Raw genomic sequence first — 20,196 nt, 5'->3', positions numbered from 1 at the left:
CACTAAAAATGGTGATGGTTTTACAATATTTACCAAATGTAGGTCCCAACCAATACCAATCATACAATACATGCCTACCCCAATCTTCGCTCGTGTTAATTCTAACTTTGCTGGTCATCCGAAAGTTGCCTAACTTGCATACCTACGACCAGCAAGTGAGAGACATCCTTCGACGTGATTTTCTCAAAAATCAGAAATACTTTCACATAGGTACAATTGATTGTAAGTGTAGGTACGCGATTAAGTCGTGTGTTTATTTTAAATAATATATTTATAATGTTTGTTTTTATTTATTTATCCTGTTAACTGTACCAAGTATCTATTTTCATTAATGTAGAATTCAATCCAAGCTAAACTATTAAGAAACATTATAAAATCAACACAATCATAAAAATGCTCACTTACTCCAGATTGGAGCATTGAAACAAATTGCACAAGCACAGGTAAGTTGCCTTTTCTTCTCCCAACAAGTACGTAGTAAAAAATTAAATAAGAACTTTCTTGAAAACTCGGCGGTATCGGTATATAACTGAACATTCTTTTGCTATTAGTGTTAAAAGTTCGGGGGCTAGTTTGATCTCCCAATTCTTTGTTAGCTAGCCAACAGACACAGGTTAACAGAGATTTTACAAAGTGTTAACTGTTAACATAAGGTTTATTTATAAACTGAATTTAGGAAAAGGAGTTGATTAAATGAGAATTACTTCATAACAAAACTTTGTATTTCAACACAACAGTTTTCTACATGTCGGGTTGCCAAGCCATGGCCTGCCACGCTCTTGGGCAATACTTAGTTTGTTTCTCAGGCAGGTCCTAACTTTCATTTGGCTATAATTTACGCACAAAATAGGCCCCATCCTTTGGGAACTGCGAGCCCGCTTCAAAACATAGTTGGGAAACTGTAAATTATTCGGCTGTCGGGGGATCCCAAGAATAACAGAATAGGTAGCGAGCGTATCGATTGTTTCTTATGGACTCCACATATCGGATGCCAATACACCGTGCCGAATCCAAGCCACTTTAGTAAAATACGACCTATTCAAAGTGGAAGCCACACCTATCGGCATTGTAGTTGCTAGTTTAGTTATGCGATTTTGATAAATATTATCTAAAATATATGTATTTGTTTTCTGGATCTCTTACCGGATGGCTCGGAAAACGCTAAAGACGTATTGCTGAACCACTAATGGTCTTAGATAATATAAGAATAATGCTCACCTATAATATACATTTTATTTATTCATATGAATTGGTGTGATAATCCACAAGAACCGAACGCACCTTAGAAACATTGTTATCATTGTTAATTCGCTTAACAATCATCACTGATTCAAGTTTTATCACTTACTCACTTCAAGCGTACTACATAATTGAGGGCTATCGTTTTTTTGCTCACCAGTTGGCGCCTCTGTTGATGGTGGTCCAAAAGACTAAAGGACAGCTGTCAGTCATTGAAGTGACAAGTGACACTTTTCATAACATTAAACTTTAACTTACTATAATTTACCTTTTCCTGATCCTTTTCCAAAATTCCGAATTACCCGTTATCCCTTATTGTATGTAATCCTTTAATTCCGTTTCCCCGTTTTACTCGTTTGGCTGAATGCGCCAGGAGCGCGATGCCATTAAAAAAAAAAAAAAGTGACATTTGACATTTCGAACTATGGAAAAGACCATCTACACTAGCGCCCCTAGCGGCGAATTCATACGCGTTAGCCCTCATTAAGTGCACTTACTTACATGACACCATGATGACACCTTATACCTCAGAATAATGACTAAAGCATTATTCTGAGCCTTATACTATTTGATGACACCTAAACATTTGGCCTTGACACTTTTCAATAACAATAAAAACTATTTATACTCGTATCAGAGCAGAAGAAACAGCATTTTCTGTTCGTGGTTCAAACAAATGTTCAAAATCATATTTACGTCAATATTGACATTTGATGCTATGCTAATGCTAATGCTAGACGAGAAAGACGGGGTCAGTAAAATTTTATTTTAGTGGGGAATAAGCTACTAAGATGAGTTATATGCTGCGGAGTGACCCCATGACACAGTGCGACATGTTCCTGCCGCCGGACGTTGCCTTCATGGTACTTTCTAATCTCGGCGAAATGGAGTGCGTGCAGTTTACCGATGTAAGTATCGTAATGTTATTCAATTGCCATGCTCTTATTTGATATCACCATCAGTCTCTTAAAAGAGACTGTCTGATTGCATTGAGTTAATATTACTATAGAGAAGCCATACCAAACAATAAATTTGTCCCCATCGCAACCTGTACCACGCGGCGACGGAATATACATAATAGACATACTCGTAGCTCTCCATCAAAGATAGATATAACTCTGTAATAGATGGATACAGTCTAAGGAAAAAACGTGCCTCGAAAATCACGAAAATTTAATTCTCGATCAGATGGCGCCACTAGCTTTGGCCTACTCTCGTATAGAGGCGTTGACGGTTTCGTTTGTTTTTATAATTTTAACGCATATCAGTGAAGTGTAACACGATATAGTATGACAAACTTTATGTTTTAATTTTCTCATTTACCCCCCAAAAGTGGCCCCCGTCTTTAAAATTAATTTGTTTACGTTACATGTCCATCTTTGAGTCGCAAACTTACATACGTGTACCAAATTTCAACTTAGTTGGTCCAGTAGTTTCGGAGAAAATAGGCTGTGACAGACTGACAAACAGACAGACAGACGCACGAGTGATCCTATAAGGGTTCCGTTTTTTCCTTTTGAGGTACGGAACCCTAAAAACGGCAAAAAAATCACGTTTGTTGTATGGGAGCCTCCCTTAAATATTTATTTTATTCTGTTTTTAGTATTTGTTTTTATAGCGGCTATAGAAATACATCATCTGTGAAAATTTCAACTGTCTAGCTATCATACCGTCTACCTTTCATAAGATACAGCCTGGTGACAGACAGACGGACAGAGGAACAGCGGAGTCTAAAGAGAATTTTTGAAAAGGGAAATCAGCCTGTCAGTAAGGACAAAAATTTTACAGTTCCGAACAATTGACAGCTCGATATCGTCCGGCGGACTGGTAATCAGTGGGCCCCTTTAGTAATAGGATCCCGTTTGTACCCTGTGGGTACGGAACCCTAAAAATGAGTTTACATAGTTACGCAGTGGTAAAATCAACACACATAAATCAACACGCGTATAATTATAATTTTCTTCGTCATGAATTATACCTAATCGTAATTATATCGCATCCATATTCATACGTATTGCCTCATTTAAGCACTTAATAATGGCCACGAAGGTGGATAGTTTGAAACGATTTGGGACTCGCATTCAAAGAGTATAATAATATATGTCTCCACTTCGGGATCTCCCGGGGTCTCCCCTCCGCGCATTTTATACCCGTTACCATGCCTTCCCGAAAAAAATAGAAGCTTTCGCGAAAGTCTCGCAACGCGTTGAGTCTACAAGGGGCTCGGTCTCAGGAGTCTGAGGATGACCACAGTGAGAGACTCAGTGGCGCTCTAGCCAGGCAGGCTGCTTCGCTTTCGGCTGAAACGGCAAGCCAGCGCGAGTCTCGGTTGCGATCCCAAAGATACATATGTAGGCGCAGATCCTAACGGGGTGCGACGCCGGAGAAGCCGTGTTCATCCCGCGCATCGCCCTCATCCCGAGCATTCCCGTTCCGCTTCAAGCGCCTACAGTTCCCCGTGAGCGTCTGCTTCGCCATGACCATCAACAAGTCGCAGGGGCATACGCTGCGCGCCGCCGGCGTGATCCTGCGCATGGGCTGCTTCTCGCACGGGCAGCTCTACGTGGCGTGCTCGCGCGTCACCAGCTGCGCGGAGCTGTTCAGGCTGATGCCCGCCGGGGACTCACAATGTGGTGTACAAAGAAATATTGTGTCACGTCAATGTTATATAAATATACTTTACATACGTACTTATTTGTATCTAACTGTAGATATAATTATAGGTTTTAGCTGTGCATACATAAACATAACTGTAAATAAAATGTAAATATCGGCCTCGCGGTTTTGATATCTATTCTCCTTTCCTCTAATCTTACTTCTAACTAATATTAGACCTCAATTCGAAAGTTTATTAGGAAGTATGGATTTCTATGTGTTTATTTCTTACCTTTTCATGCTTAGACTGATTTGACTGGAGGACCGATTTGGATGATATTTGCCATATTCATGATTTGGATAGGTACAGTCAAGGACGTAAAAATACAAAAGTGGTACTGTATCGTCTGATGTACACCTATTACTTTATGTCGCTTCAATCACGTCAACAATTTGGATAAGAGCGAAAAAAACTATTGATTTTGAAGTGTATTTTTATTTACCTATAGTGGTATTTACTTTATTGTAAAATATTTTTCCCTTCACTAGCTCGGAAAGCCGTCTTTTATCCTTTAAAACAAGCGGGGAAAAACGCATTTTATCCACTAGTGGGGAAAGTAATTTGACCTTGGATAGAGCGTGTTTAAGTAGCTTGACAGATAACAAAACGTAAAACGCTCATAATAATGGTTCGTTCGATATTAATTATCATTAGATAAATGATTTGAAAATTTAATAAAAAATACCAGATTTAGCTTTATTAAATGATCTTAAGTCATAAACCTTAAAATTCCATAATAAACGTTTGTTTTTTAATAATTATGTTAAATATAATTCTGAACGCACAAGTTAAGTCGATGCAATTTCAAAACGCATCATTGACATTTCATACGTCAGAAATGTCAACATTGTCAACAAAAATTTTACTTAAAAACTTCTCACGTAAAAGTTTCGTAAGAATTTCCAGTTTTTTGTTATAATATCGTAAAAAAATGAGTGATTCCAGTTGATGAAGATGATCTAACGCCTGTGGATGTTGCACTTTCCTCGCTATAGTGAGGGGAAAAGTTTTGTGTTACACACGGGTGCAAATATATTTTACTTCTCGTGTGTTAAAACACTCGCTACGCTCAGGATTCTCTTTTAGAACCACTCGCTTCGCTCGTGGTTCAAGTTTAGAATCCTTTCGCTTGCTCGTGTTTCAATTCCACACTCGCGGGTAAAATACAACTTTGCACCCTTGTATAACAAATAACTATTATCTGGACTAAGTTCTCTAGCGTATCCATCTGTCAACTTCAAGTTCCGCCTCCAGGGGAGAGGGAGAGAAATAAGGGGTGAATTAGCCCCTTACTGACACAGACTGAATTCCACGCGGGCGGAGCCGCGGGCACAGCTAGTATATAAAATATATAAGTCGCGTTGGTAAATACTACGCTTCACGAGCAAGATTGATGAAAAACTGACACCGTATTTTTTTCTATTGCAGTTGAATGAAGAACTCAATGCTTTCCAGCGCGCGTACGTGCTAGAAATATGTCGCATAGCCGAAATTGATCGAAAACTGCGCTACATCAGCGACAAGATGCGAGATGATGCTATTTACGTACCAAAACTACATGACAATCCTCCTGCTCTTGAGCTTCATGAAACAAATACTTACGAGGTTATTAACGCATTCACTGCCAGTGCGAGCTACGTGCTAAGCTTGTAGCCGATGTTGTGCATTTTCCCCTTTTGTAGCGAAAAGCGCCTACGAACCGAGAACCCGCCTAGCGGTTCCCTTCTTTTTATCTTAATTATCTTCTACATAACCCTCAATACAACTATCATACATAGGGCCTTTGCTGAGGCTTGTTTTCATTGCACCTGAATTTCATCATGTCATTAAATATCGTTATAATTTTCAAAACAACTTATTGTTAGTCCCAAAATAGCTAAATGTTAAAATTATTTTATTCTTAAAATTATCTAATGTCACATTGACTTTAATTCATACCGTCCATGTCCCAAAATACCCAAACGTTAAAAAGTACGTTTCTATTCGGAACCCTTACTGCAAACGTAATAAGCTAATAAGGTTCAAAGTATTTCTAAAACAATTCCTGCTTTACAGACCGTCATTGAAAAATGGGAAAGAGTTGTTGTAGAGATGTCCGCGAGCGTGACAACTATGAATAAAACTTACGCAGAACTGACCGAAATGTATTACACGTTGTATAGCGTCTCGCTCATGATTGGCAATGCGGACCTGCAGACAGCTAACCTGGGGGCAATCAGGCAAGCGGCGTAAGTCTTCATTTTTGTATAATTCAATGCATAAAGCCGATGTTAATTAAACAAATCTTATGTATCAAATACACACATGGCAAAATCAATACATAAAAACAACTTAAAATTACCATTAACCTAAACAAACAGAAATACAATTTGGAAAACCTAATATCTACTTTCAAACATTACAAAAAGCTTAACCTAAACTAGAAACTAACAAACACAAAAACTATTCACAAAATTCGCCCCGTGCCCCTCCAGATGCAAAGGAGCCCATCACGCTCGCCGCGTTGCCACGTTCAACAAACAACACACACACACACGCACACACACACACGGTAACCACGGTACTTGACTCAAAAAATCTCTATTATATCACGACTGTATAAAACACTATTACTATGTGGTCCTCCGTTTAGGATTACGTCAGAAAAGTATTATAATATAAAGGATAGATAAATAGGGTACCGGTCTCAATTTCTAGAGTATATGCAATTTTTCAAAGGCTAGGCGTCGTAGCCGCCGTAGCTACGTGACCGGTGTGCTTAGAGGTAATGGCGTTAGCCGCATAAGCATAAAATAAATAATAGTACTACCGTACATAAATGAAACTTCCTAAAAAACCGAAGTTTGACAGCGGTTCAGGGTCGAATCATACTGTCCCTTTCTAATATATGGCACTTTCCCTTTAGGCTATTTAGTGTTATCAAAATTCAAGTCATTATCTTTTATGTGGTCGTGCACCCAAAGGGATGTCAAGTTGTGTCAACCCTAACAATTGCTCGAAGCAATGCTGAGCCAAACGGAGCCGAGAATACCAGAAAGGACGAGTTACGCACCCCCTTTTTTTTTGTTAGGAGGGAAAAATGCATTACGCATACCACCCGGGTGCGGGGAGTGACCCAAGTAGTTATGTGGGACTCCCGTCTAGGCTAATGAGGCCCACGGTGTACCCACTAAAAACCCCCCATATGCCGCCTCGCCGCCCTATTGGAGGGGTAACGCTTGCGCTTACGCACCCCTGGCGTAAGTTGAAGACGCCGGTTCGAACCCGGCCTGAGCCACCGGAGGGCTTGGTTACCTTTTTTACATCTATTCTGGTTTATAATTTATATAGTAGTATGATTACTGAAAAACACAAATATAAATTAAAATAATAGTACATTTCGATGCTAGTGCGGAAAGTATGTCATTACCTCACGAGTGAATAATGACATATCCGCACGTGTATCGAACGACGTTTTTTAATACAGTTGCGAAAAAATAAGAAAAGCAACAAGTATTAAGGAATGGAATTCGAAACTTTTTATATTATTAATTCTGTGACATCATTGACATTGACATTATGAAGAGGTGTTTTTCTGGCTTTTATTCGACTAGAATAGATTTTGTTATTATTATTTAACCCACTTCAATGAAAGTTTTTTTTTCAAATGCATGTTCTATAAGACAGAAACAATTGTAAATATTAAACCATTGTACTATTATTACCTAAATATCATTATTTACGATTATTTGTGTATCGTATATTTATAAAAACAATATCGAATGTTGCCTTTGGAAACTTAAAACATTCTTGCAGTAAGAAAATACGCCTTCTTTGACAGGCGTTCCGTTCCATTCAGACAACTTATTAAGAACGGTTTTTCAACATTAAAAAATAAACGTGTTATAATACTTATAATGATGAAGAGGTAAGTAATAAAATATGAAATATGCATATTTTTCGTATTCTTACATTAACAGTAGGTTTTTATGTTGATTACGACGTTTAAAGGAAACTAATATAAACACTCATCAATAAGTAGTCATGAATTGGAACAAGTATAAATTTAAAAAAATTGGAAAAGTAAAAAGCACTAGTTCGCGAAAACCAACTTTCCGCACGCTAAACAGCCACGAAAAGTAGCACTTTTTGAGCAGCTGTATTAAAAAATAATTTTATCTGTTCCCTAGTTGCAATAATATTTTGTCTAGTACTTGTCTTTTTACCCGACTGTGTCAGAAGGATGCATGCCCATTTCTTGCATCTCACATTTCACACCGTACGGCCCAAACGGCTGGACGGTTTTTTACATGTGTCGTTGAATACAACTATGTGGATATTAAAAAATTATTTATGGAATATATAAAAAAAATACAGGATCTAAGTTTCAAAATTTAATGTTTTTTTTAACTTCCAAAAAGGAATAAATTAAGGGTACAATTTGATTCCTTACATTTTATCCAAAAAAAAAGATTGTATAGCAAGCGAGGAGTCTTTTCAAAAGGGCCAATTTCTCTATGAACACCATACAAAAATAAGCCCCTTTGAAAAGACACTCCTCAACCTATATGTATAAACGCAATATTTCACCGACGATATCGTAATTTTACTTATTTTCCATACATTCAAGATGGGCTCTCCATCTCAGTGACCGTGACGTCATGTTCACTTATCGTTTTGTTAGCAGCGTAGCGTTTTGCGAGTGAAGTACGACTGTCTGACTTTGACTATCATTTCTAACTTTTGTATTGCTCTAATGCAGTGGGTCCCATGATAGACATTTGATTCTAAAAACAAACCTGATCGATTGATACCACAAATAAAAATAAAACATCTAGCCTATTATAGCATTTGCAATTTCCTTATTTATGTTAGTTGATATTTTAATTTTTTTAACTTTTAGAACGTACTGGTACTGAAATAAGAAAATTTGTTATTGACAATGTCATTAAATTTCATCAATTTATTTCCTTCACCTTATACTTGAGGAGTGTCTTTTCAAAAGGGCTTATTTTTAGGGTACCGTACCTCAAAAGGAAAAAAACGGAACCCTTATAGGATCTACCTACGTCTACCTACGTCTGTCTGTCTGTCTGTCTGTCCGTCCGTCTGTCACAGCCTATTTTCTCTGTACCAATTAAGTTAAAATTTAGTACACATATGAAAGATTGTGAATTGAAGACGGAAATGTAACGTAAACAAATGAATTTTAAACATGGGGGACACTTTTGGGGGGTAAATGAGAAAATTAAAAAATAAAGTTTTTTAAAATAAAAACATTTTGTGTTAATATCAAATGAAAGAGCTCGTTGTGAGAATCTCAAATATATATTTTAAAATAAATAGTTTAGAGGTTATTTAAGAAAATAGCCAAAAAATTACCTTTATCTTCGAAACTACTGGGTCTAAAATTTTGAAAAAAAAAAAAAAACAAAATAGTTCTTTACCTATAGATCACAGGAAAACCTATTGTAAATGTAAATGTATGCAGTCAAGCGTGAGTCGGACTTAATTATTTAGTTTTTGATCCGACCCCTACGGATTTAATAAAAAATATTTCACTCACGTTTCACATAAAAAATACATTGTTAAAAATCGTGTAATGTACGGAACCCTTGGAACGCGAGTCCGACTCGCACTTGGCCGGTTTTTGTATGGTATTCATAGAGAAATAAGCCCTTTTGAATAGACTGTCCTCACTTGCATTCTGTCTTACAACATAAAACAATCCATTTGGTTTGTAAAAACTTTTAAAAACAGACAACGTACAAAACGTAATAGTTATTTGTGCAACAAGAGAGGAAAGTTGGTTTTTCTTGCGAGTGTTTATTTTGAGTCCCGAGAAAGCGAAAGATTCTATAATTGAATCACGAGCGAAGCGAGCGCACGAGGGAAGTGCGACTTTCCTCACTCCAGGGAGTGACGAAAGTAGGCCTGTTCGAGCTGCTGAGGTGAAAATACTTATTAAATATTAAATAAGCGTAAATTTTAGTACAGGCGGCAAAGTAAGTCACCACGCAGCTGATGATAGCGGAGCTCGGCTCACGGTGATCACCGGGCTCGTGCAGCGCAAGCGCTCGTACTGCTTCCAGCTCATGTTGTGGCGACTCTCGCACGGCTGCGCCTTCTACAAGCAGTCAGATGATGATCAAATATTTCAAGATCCCATGAATGTATGTCATGGCTTTTCGATTTCATTGGTTGGGTGAATCAACTTTTTCTTGTCACTCGCTGACATAATTACGTAGCCTGGGCAAAGGGTCAAAATTATTTTCGTTGTCTTGTTTCTGCCCACTCTGTCTCGCTTGTATTGGTGTCTTCTATCAAAGTCGGAAAGTGGGTCAAATTTAACTTTTAAGATTTGACCCTTACAAACATTAGTTTCATAAGTACATACATACATAATCACATAGGTACATTTCAAGTTAAAAAAAGCTTGTAATAAACTTGTAATAAATAAATAAAGTCGAGTGCTATTTACATGTCTTTATCTTCTTCTTCTTCGTTGCACTCTTTAGAGAGTGGTCGTGGCCATTATGTAATCTTTTGACTCGCTTAACGATACGTCGCCATTCCTCTCGTAGAGCTGTCACCTCCCACTCTTCCTTGTCCAAAGAAGTTGAGGGTCCGAGTTTTGGCCGTAGAAAGCAAACGCTCTTTTATGCCAAGCTCCTCAAGAATTGATTCGTTGGTCCTGAACTCAGTCCATGATATACCTGTGCATTCACTTTCTGTTCTTCGGATACCCTTAGTATCCATGTCTCGGCAGCATAGAGAAATATGGGAAATATGAGGATTCTGACAAGCCTGGTTTTTGTGGTCCTTGTGATGATCCGGTTCCTCCAAACTCTTTTCATTTTATCCATGGCAGATCTTGTAATCACCATCCGGCGTTTGATCTCTTCTACGCAGCCACCGTTATTTGTGATCAATGCCCCTAAATAGATATAAGACTGTACGACTTTACTGAAATATGTGTAACTTATGGCTAATTTTGGTTAGCACGATCTACAATCGTCACTTTTGTTTTGCTGCGGTTAATCTTCAGTCTTTACTACATATCTTTATAGGTGTAGATTATATTTTACTTGAGAAAAATTAAAAACTAAATTGCATCCCATACAAAAAGCTACACTACGTCACATTTTTTTGGGGACAAAAGACAAGACAACGAATAGGATTTTGATCCAAGTATTTAAATGTACCAAAAAAGCATTCTTGTGGCAGTTAAGACCTTTCCATAATGGGCCATCTACTAGGGGCCAGTTCAGTCTGTTAACCACAGTTAACAGACTGATCAACGTCACGAAGCAGAGATCTATGAAACTTCCTATACAAAAAAATCTAGCGAACGCTTTAACGGTGACAGACGGTTTAGTGCAACCGACTCTAAGTATGTTATTAGAACGTGACACAACATTTTTTATAACAACTTGTGCCACTATTGTCCCCTTTTCAACGGGACAGAATAACAACACAAAAAAGTTTTTCCACCCATTCATCAATAAGTCATTTAATTGTTTTCGCCCACATCGTTCAAGTAGCCGTATAATTTTTGTTAGTAATTTTATTAACATCTTTATCGGACAAAAGCATACACTCGTATCTACAATAAACAAAATAGTTACAAAAATCTCGTTTTCATTAAGGATTCAAGAGCTAGTCATGTTAAAAATAAATTTGCTGCATATTATGATTTCTTAAAATTAAATTTTCCTTTCATAGTGATTAAGAGCAGTTTTCCCTATAAAAGTATCGGTTGAAAATTTTAGATCTGTTTTGATTATTTGTATGTTGAGTGTAGTAGTATTTTAATTTAAACAATTCGCTTACCTTCTCTCTATAATATGTGCATAGTTCTGTACAACAGCTTGCCCAAAGCATATAACTACTAAACTCTATGGAATCCAAGAAAAAAATTACTAGTTTTCTGTTAGAGCACTGTTTTTATAGCGTGAAGGAATACTTAGAATATAATTTGCAGAAGTAAGTAGTAAGATTTAAAAGGTTGGAAATTGTATTTAATTTCAATTGATGTTATTATTTATTATGAATTTTATTATTTGTACTTGTTTTATTATTATTATAATAATTCGTGATTTTTTTTAAAATTTGCATGTCGTTTTGAGCGACTGAATACTGTACACATCTAACAAAACAACACCTATGTATTTTAGAATTAAGTATTCTCGCAAATAAAAAAATCTTTATCTTTATCACTGAATTAACAAAGAGATATTGTTTTAGAATACTGACGTCCGCAAGGTGGCCTTTCTATTAGTTACCCAAGGAGAGGAGCTCGGTGCCCGCATGAAGAAGGTGTGCGATGGGTTCCGGTGCGACCTGTACCCGCTGCCACCCACCTCCTCGGCGAGGATGGAAGCCGAAGCACTACTTAATACGAAGATTGTAGATCTATCTTTGGTAATTCGTAAATGCTCAACTTTGCCGCTTAAATAGTTGGAGAAGAACTAGTAGCCTACTATAGGATTATGGGTATAAGTATACACTACGCTACGCATACATCTACAGATGTAAATCATAATTGTTTTCCTTCGTATTTTCTCGGAAACGTTCGTATTTGTCATGCTACTTCAATCAACTTCAGTACTTTTTGTATCCAGACTGACTGAAATAGCAAGACACGTTCGTACGTTTCCGTGAAAATCCGAAGGAAAATAATTATGCACTACATCTGTACATACCTATACCCACATAGATAGATGGGAAACGTTCCATACTAAAAAATAATAATATTCGAATTTATTATACAAATTCAAGTCACTACAGAAATTAAATTAACCTTTGTCCAGGCATAGTACAATTTATCAATCATACCTATATAGTATATTTAAAGATGAATATTATGATGCAGATAATTGTAACACCATCTATTACTTTGTGCTCGAAGTCTTGTACACAACAGTGTAATGTTGCAAAGTAGATATAAGTGTTACACTGATTTAAACTTTCACGATTTTTACTCATTATTATTTACAACGACGGGACTTAATCGCGTAAAATAAGTTTTAGTATTTTTGTGTAGTGTCTTCTCCGAGACCACGGGGACAACGCCGTCCTCGAAACGTCGGAGGTAAATTTAAAACTTATTTTACGCGATTAAGTCCCGTCGTTGTAAATAATAATGAGATATAAGTGTTGTTTGTTAAACCATTCTTTATAAAGCAGATACATAGATATATAATAATATTAGAATTAGACATTAACACACTAAGCAGAACAAAAACGTCCCCAAAATGTGGGTTCTGACCCACATACCTACACATCTGATGACATTTGCGTACCATTTGCATTAATGATAAAAACGTTTACGTAAAATTTGATTCAAGATAAATGTTTTGTACAGAAAATAACTTACTGATATAAGCATTTTGGGTCAAATTTGCAAACATAAGTACCAGCACTGTTAAAACTTTAAGTCCGATGGAGTCGCTTTGGTATACTTTAATATTAATGTACAGAAAAACCAGAATAATAAAAAACATTACACTCTCTTTTTGGGCAGTCGTGTAAATAAAACGAATTTATTCACTTCTTTAAACTAAGTACAACGGCTATTACACATTATAACTAACGTACTTACACGGGTTCTTACCATGGTTTTTAATTTTACCGGGAGCTCAAATAAAATTAAACCGTGGAAAGAACCCGTGTACGTTAGTTATAATAAAACAAAATTATTTAACTAAACTGCACATTTTAAAATTCTAATTTCCTTGAAATAAATTCAACTTTTAAATAACAGTGTCTGCATTTACTCTTTGCACTTTCTTTCTTTGCAATATATTTAGTGCAAGCGGACATTTATAATATAGGTACTGATTGATTATGAAATTTATCAAAAAAGTCCTGTGGTTGTTAAGGGGCCCACTGACTATCAGTCCGCCGGACGATATCGGCCTGTCAGTTGTTCGGAACTGTCAAATTTTTGTTCTAACTGACAGGCCGATATCGTCCGGCGGACTGATAGTCAGTGGGCCCCTTTACAGTGTGCGGACAGGTTTAACATTTACAGTTCATCGGTGTAAGTCCTTGATGGTCGCGCTCGCGTCGAAGCTCGAAGTGGGCCGAACACACAACTGCAGTTTTGCCTGGTTTAAAAAGTGCATCACCCCTATCTTTTGCTATAATAGCAGTCCACTCTGGTCTGGTATTACTGGAAATCTTGAATTTAACAACATAATATCGTCAGGTGACAAGCAAATCTCACTAATTACTGAAAAATAATTAGACCAAAATCAACCTTATTCGGATAATAATACGGTTCACTATGGCTATGAACTTGTAGTGGTACTTAGTGACTTTTGCTTGTCACCCGACGATATTATGCTTTACGAATTCCATATAAAAAATAATTGACATCACATCGACTCGTTAGATTTTTGTTCCTTGACATCCCTTCTCTTATGAGTTATGACTCTACAAATAAGATCGTGTCAGATATTTTTGCGGCCTTCGTTGTGTAACATATTATTGCAGGTGACTGTACTAACAAAATAATTTATTCAAAACCATGAATTAATTACGACCAGATTACATTAATTCTGTAATGCTATCCAAAGAACTAACCTAAAGAAATATATTCCATTCTTTTTCCTTTTTTATGATTGTTATTTTTATATATTTTTACTGCACATTTCGTCATTGTTGACAACTTCACCTTTGTGCGTTCCAAACAACACTAAACGAAAAACTACCTCGTGATTTATTTCCGCGGTACTTTTGTGGGGGGCATTTTTTTCAGCTGATTGTGTATCCAGTGCAGATAGTACGTCTGTTTTAATATAATTTGTTTGTATCTTGTTGATAGAAATCTCAATATACCAAAAGAATATTTAAGCATTTAATTTTACCGTATTTTATTAAATTTTAGATGAATACATAAGTATTTACTTAAATAAAATGTTCTTTGAAAAAGTTACAAAAAATTCTTTGCAACTACTACTACTACTACTACTTGCAACTAGGAAATAAATTAAATTTGAAACGCACATTGTGTAACTTTTTAGGATTCCGAAGTCAACTAGGAACCCTTGGTTTTGCCATGTCCATCTGTCTGTCTATCTGTCCATCTGTCCGTCCGCGACCGTGTGCTAAAAAGCTGTAATTTGGTATTGGTATATTTTTATATCGCAACGTACTACGATTAAAGATTTTTAATGAGGTTTTGGGAAATACTAGAATAATTAACATTGTCAATTATGATTTCAGTATGATTATCAATATTATCATACTGTGATAGCGATGTCATCTACAGTTGATCTTGAAGTTTTTATTTTTGTTTCAGGTTTTAAAAGAAACTAAGTTTCACCGTTGCATGGTAATGCGCACGATGGCCAAGTCTTATCCAACATATCTGTTGAGACTCAGAAAGGCAAAAGCAATATATCATGTTATGAATTTTTTTACCGTTGATATAACCAAGAATTGTTTGATTGGTCGATGTTGGATTCCAACCACAGATTTGGGGCGAGTACAAGAAGTATTGGATAATTGTTCGGTAATAGTATTTCATGTAGTAATTAGTTGTATAAGAGAAGGCGAAAAACTATTTCAGCCGAGCGCAGCCATGTTTGTCAGTAGAAAAAGGCCGAAAATGATAAAATATGAAAAGCAGTGAAGGGTCGATCTCTCATACAAACATAGAATAACGCGCCTTCTACAGGTTATTTGACGGCCGCTTCTTCATACAAACGTAGTTCCCATTTTCCTCCCTGGTTTTTAACATTATGGAAAATATTTTTACACAATGATTGTAATGTATATTTACCATAGCTATGGTTCTTTGTTTGACTTTTTTTGTTTATTATAAAAGTTAAGAGCGAAAAACAAATTCCATACAAAGTTTTAAACGCTCCTAATTCTTATAATAATTAAATATCGAAAAAAAAAACCATACGAGCATATAGCTGTAGATAAAATACATCAAAATGCTTAGAAATTGTTTTTATCATGTTAACACTTTAACCTACTGTCCCTCGCTTTCAACAATGACATGGGTCGATACGTCCGTGCATTATATGTGATGCATAAGCTTACAGAGCTATCCATTTCTAACCTCACGTAGACGTGACCGAGTTAATTGGACGGTGCATTACATGTAATGCACGGAGAGTAAGGGGAAAATGGGGACTACGTTTGTATGGAGAAGCGGTCACGTCCGTCGTCCCTTTTCATCTTAATCTACTGACAAAGTTGGCTTGCCATAGTATTGTATTGTAGTTCGGGCGATTTTCCGCAACTCGACGACTGGCGCCTATTTTGCGTGACATGGGGGTAGGCTAGTCCTGCCAGCCCAGCTCCTCGAGGAAATTTATCAAACCTTTGATGTTGAGTAGGACCTCGGGGAGGTCTCTCGGGGATCCGAGATGTTTTGCCCTGTATGGGGCCACTCCGCTGCACTCCAGCACCACGTGAGAGGCTGTTTCTTCTGTCTCCATGCATCCTCTGCATAGGGGACTGTCTGTGACACCTGTTATAAAAAGATGTTTGTTAAATGGTCCATGACCTGTTATGACACTGGTTACCATGCTCAGTCGGGTCTTTCCTAATTGAAGGAGTACCCTTGTGAGCTTCCCGTTGATGCCACCGACGTTTTCCCGAGGGGCTACAGTATGGGGTTCTTCAAAAAAAGAGTGTACAGGTTTTTAAAGGGTTGGTAACGCGCGTGTAATATCTCCGGTGTTGCAGGCGTCCATAGGCTACGGTAACTGCTTACCACCAAGCGGACCGTATGCTTGATTGCCACCGACGTGGTATTAAAAAAAAAAATGCCAGGCATGGCTTGTTTGGCCTGTCTGCATCCAGTCTGGTTTAGCCAATGTTCTGTGTGTAGTTTCCCTGTACGTGCCAGCAGCATTGAGCGTACCTTGCTAAACGGTATCGGGAGGATCGGTTCTGGGCCAATCGCTCCCGCACTCTATCTTTGCCTGGCATGCTCGTCCGCAGCATCGTTACCCCGGGATCCGCTGTGTCCTTTGATCCATTGTAGGGTGATCTTATTGTTATGACATACCTCCATTAGTCGTTCGTGGCATTCGTGTATATGTTTGGATGTGACTATATGGCTTTTTAGAGCCATCAAGACTGCTCTACTGTCGGAGAGTATGCGGATGGAGGATCCTACTACCTTCCTTGCAGTGATGGCAGCCGCCGCGTTTATGATGCCCATGCACTCAGCTTGGAATACCGAGTTATGGGCTCCTAGCGGAGTGGTGATTGACATGTTCAGGTCTTCTGAGAAGGTTCCAGACCCCGATCCGCTGTCTGTTTTGTACCCATCAGTGAAGATTCTGATTTCCCGAGGATTGAGTCCTTCGTAATTGTCGTCCTCGTATAACTGTATTTTGTACCTTTTGTCGAAGATAGCTTGTTTATGAATCCGATCCGTGCCCGAATTAAGCACTGGAAATTCGTCATATACCTTATCCAGGCAAGTTGTGCGAAGAGCTCCTATGATGTTGCCAGAGTATAATCTAGTAGCAATTTTTACTCTGGCAACTCTTGGCGAGACGTTGAGTTGTGAGCGACAAAAAGGCGGATGGACCCCAGATATTTCAACGAAATATTTGTAGTGTACCTACAGTCGACGCCAAAGATATGTTTACATTTTTCACCTTATTACAAAGGAGTAAGACGTAGTGGTTAAATTCTCTTTGGGAGTAAGGTGAAAAAGTGTAAACATATCTTTGACTTCGACTGTACCTTTAAGGGGATATCGTCCGTCCAGTGGCACCCTCATTAAGGGGATGGTGTTTTCTAATAAACCAATCCATTTCTGTATAATCCAGTATATTAACATTATTAATTTTGCAGTCCAACTGATACCCCAACTTTTGGTCCAAGTCACGTAGTTTTATTTCGTTTATTTTTTGCTTCATCACCTAATAAGTACGACATAAACTTAAATAGGTATACTGAATTCAGAAATTAATTGGCTTATTAGAAACAACCCCGCTAATGAGGGCGCCACTGGACGGACGATGCACTCTTAATATAAATGTATGTAATTGTATTGTACTTTGAGTAATTCACACAGTACCTTTGATAGAAACCAATGATTTTCTCCGTAAAGTTAGGTTTTTTTTAAAGTCCTCCTGCTATCTTGACTTGAGGCTCACGCCGTGTTTTTCTGCCATTTCGCTTCAGTTTGCTCCGGATCGTTAGTCGTGCAAGCATGCTTAGGCAGAGTTTCCACCAGAGCTGTGCGAGGAAGCGTAGCGAAGGACGTGTTTGTTAAAAACCAATATAATATTGTCCTCTAGAGCTGCGCAGAGCAAGGATAGGTAAATGAAGTGATTCTATTGGTTCTTAACAAACATATCCCTCGCTACGCATCCTCGCATAGCTCTGGTAGAATCGCAGCCTATATAATATATACTCAGTTAGTCATTCAGGCTTAGGAAAGCTCCATTAAGTATTACTATGTTTTCAGGAGAAATTGGCAACCTCGGTGCCTTGTTTCATGTCCAAACTCACAACTACTGAGACGCCCCCAACTTTCCATCGCACCAATCGATTTACGTACGGCTTTCAAGCGCTTATTTCGGCTTATGGTGATTCCACTTACAGGGAATTAAATCCAGGTAATTAAATACATATGTTACGTCACATCGAGTGATCATTGTTGAAAATTACTACTTCGTAGTCATAAACTGAAATAGAATTATACTTAAGTATATAATAGTGTGGCTACTTACAAAAGACAAAAAATAACAGATTTAATAAATAGTTATTTGTTATACAAGGGTGCAAAGTTGTATTTTACTCGCGAGTGTTTCAACACACGAGAAGTAAAAAACATTTGCGCCCGTGTATAACACAAAACTTTTCACCTCACTATAGCGAGGAAAATGCAACATCCACAGGCGTTAGATCATCTTCATCACTGGAATCACTCATTTCTTTACGATATTATAACAGAAAACTCTGGAAGTTCTGTATTTTTACGCGAGTCGGTGAGAAAAGTTTTTTAGTAAAAAAAATGTTGACAATGTTGACATTTCTGACGTATGAAATGTCAACGATGCGTTTTGAAATTGCATCGACTCAACTTGTGCGTTCAGAATTATATTTAACATCATTATAAAAAAACAAACGTTTCTTATGGAATTTTAAGGTTTATGACTTAAAATCATTAAATAAAGCTAAACTTGTTTTTTTTCATTAGATTCTCAAACCATTTATTTAATGATAATTAATATCGAACGAATCATTATCATAAACGATTTACGTTTTGTTATCTGTCAAGCTACTTAAAGATGCTCCATCCAAGGTCAAATTACTTTCCCCACTAGTGGATAAAACGCGTTTTTCCCCGCTTGTATTGAAGGATAAAAAACAACTTTCCGAGCTAGTGAGGGGACAATAATTTACCACACCAGCCGGGCTAGCACAGGAGTGGCGCAACCACAGAATGTGGGCGCAACAGTATCTCGCCCGCGAGATAAACTATACCCGTCCCCTTTAATTAATACAGTTAGAAAGAAGTGGGTAGGTTCTCTCCTGCGCTAGGCCTACAGCTTGGAAAGGCTATTTCTTTCACACACACACACACAGGCTTTTTAACATACTACTTATACTGCACACTTTTAACACAAAATGTAGTTAGTATTTTTTTATTAATATTCCATAATGATTTTGGTAAAACACTGTCATCTTATTAATTAGTAATCATAATTTTGATAAAAAAACGTATTTATCATAATTTTTCATTCATTTGTTTCCTATAGTATCCCGAAACGATACTGCACATTTTTTTTTGTTGTCATAAGGAAACTCTAATCTTAAAGGGACCCACTGACTATCAGTCCGCCGGACGATATTGGCCTGTCAGTTGTTCGTAACTGTCCAATTTTTGTTTTAACTGACAGGCCGATATCGTCCGGCGGACTGATAGTCAGTGGGTCCCTTAAGACGTGAAAAATATAACTTAAGTTTTTCAACAGGTAGTTCCAGTTATTAATAGTTAATTGTACAACAAGAGAGCAAAGTTTGATATTTCATCGAGTGCTTATTTTGAGTCCCGTGCAAGCGAAAAATCATGAGCGTTGTAACATCGCTATACTTACTCAACCTCATATCTGCAACAATCATTTGATGGAAATGTCGCTTTTCTTTTATTCGGAATACGGGTGTTTTTGTCATCAAATGAGTGTTGCAGATACGATGTTGAGTAAGTATAGCGCCGGTAAGGGACTCAAAGCGCACAAGATGGTATTAACTGATCTCGTGTAGTACACACAACTTTTCACCTCGGCAGTGAGAACATATTACACAACCTGAAATATGTAATCCTTCTT

The 20,196-nt window shown here is 37.5% G+C and overlaps 1 protein-coding gene across 1 annotated transcript in view; it reads left to right on the top strand.

The window, feature by feature from the left end:
• Positions 1 to 1,987: 1,987 nt before the first annotated feature.
• The window catches only part of LOC134755126 (V-type proton ATPase 116 kDa subunit a 1-like), a 31,146-nt gene continuing 12,937 nt past the window's right edge, over positions 1,988 to 20,196 (top strand). Inside the window, exons 1-7 of the mRNA XM_063691605.1 lie at positions 1,988 to 2,147; positions 5,324 to 5,500; positions 5,951 to 6,123; positions 9,855 to 10,047; positions 12,122 to 12,298; positions 15,183 to 15,395; positions 18,330 to 18,480. Of these exons, the coding sequence (XP_063547675.1) occupies positions 2,031 to 2,147; positions 5,324 to 5,500; positions 5,951 to 6,123; positions 9,855 to 10,047; positions 12,122 to 12,298; positions 15,183 to 15,395; positions 18,330 to 18,480 (1,201 nt within the window). The 5' untranslated portion in view covers positions 1,988 to 2,030. The remainder of the gene's footprint in view (positions 2,148 to 5,323; positions 5,501 to 5,950; positions 6,124 to 9,854; positions 10,048 to 12,121; positions 12,299 to 15,182; positions 15,396 to 18,329; positions 18,481 to 20,196) is intronic.

This window comes from Cydia strobilella, chromosome Z, assembly GCF_947568885.1.
Source record: "Cydia strobilella chromosome Z, ilCydStro3.1, whole genome shotgun sequence".
Classification (NCBI taxonomy): Eukaryota; Metazoa; Arthropoda; class Insecta; order Lepidoptera; family Tortricidae; genus Cydia; species Cydia strobilella.
Note: the sequence above shows the minus strand (reverse complement) of the source record. Positions and strands in the feature narration are given on the sequence as shown.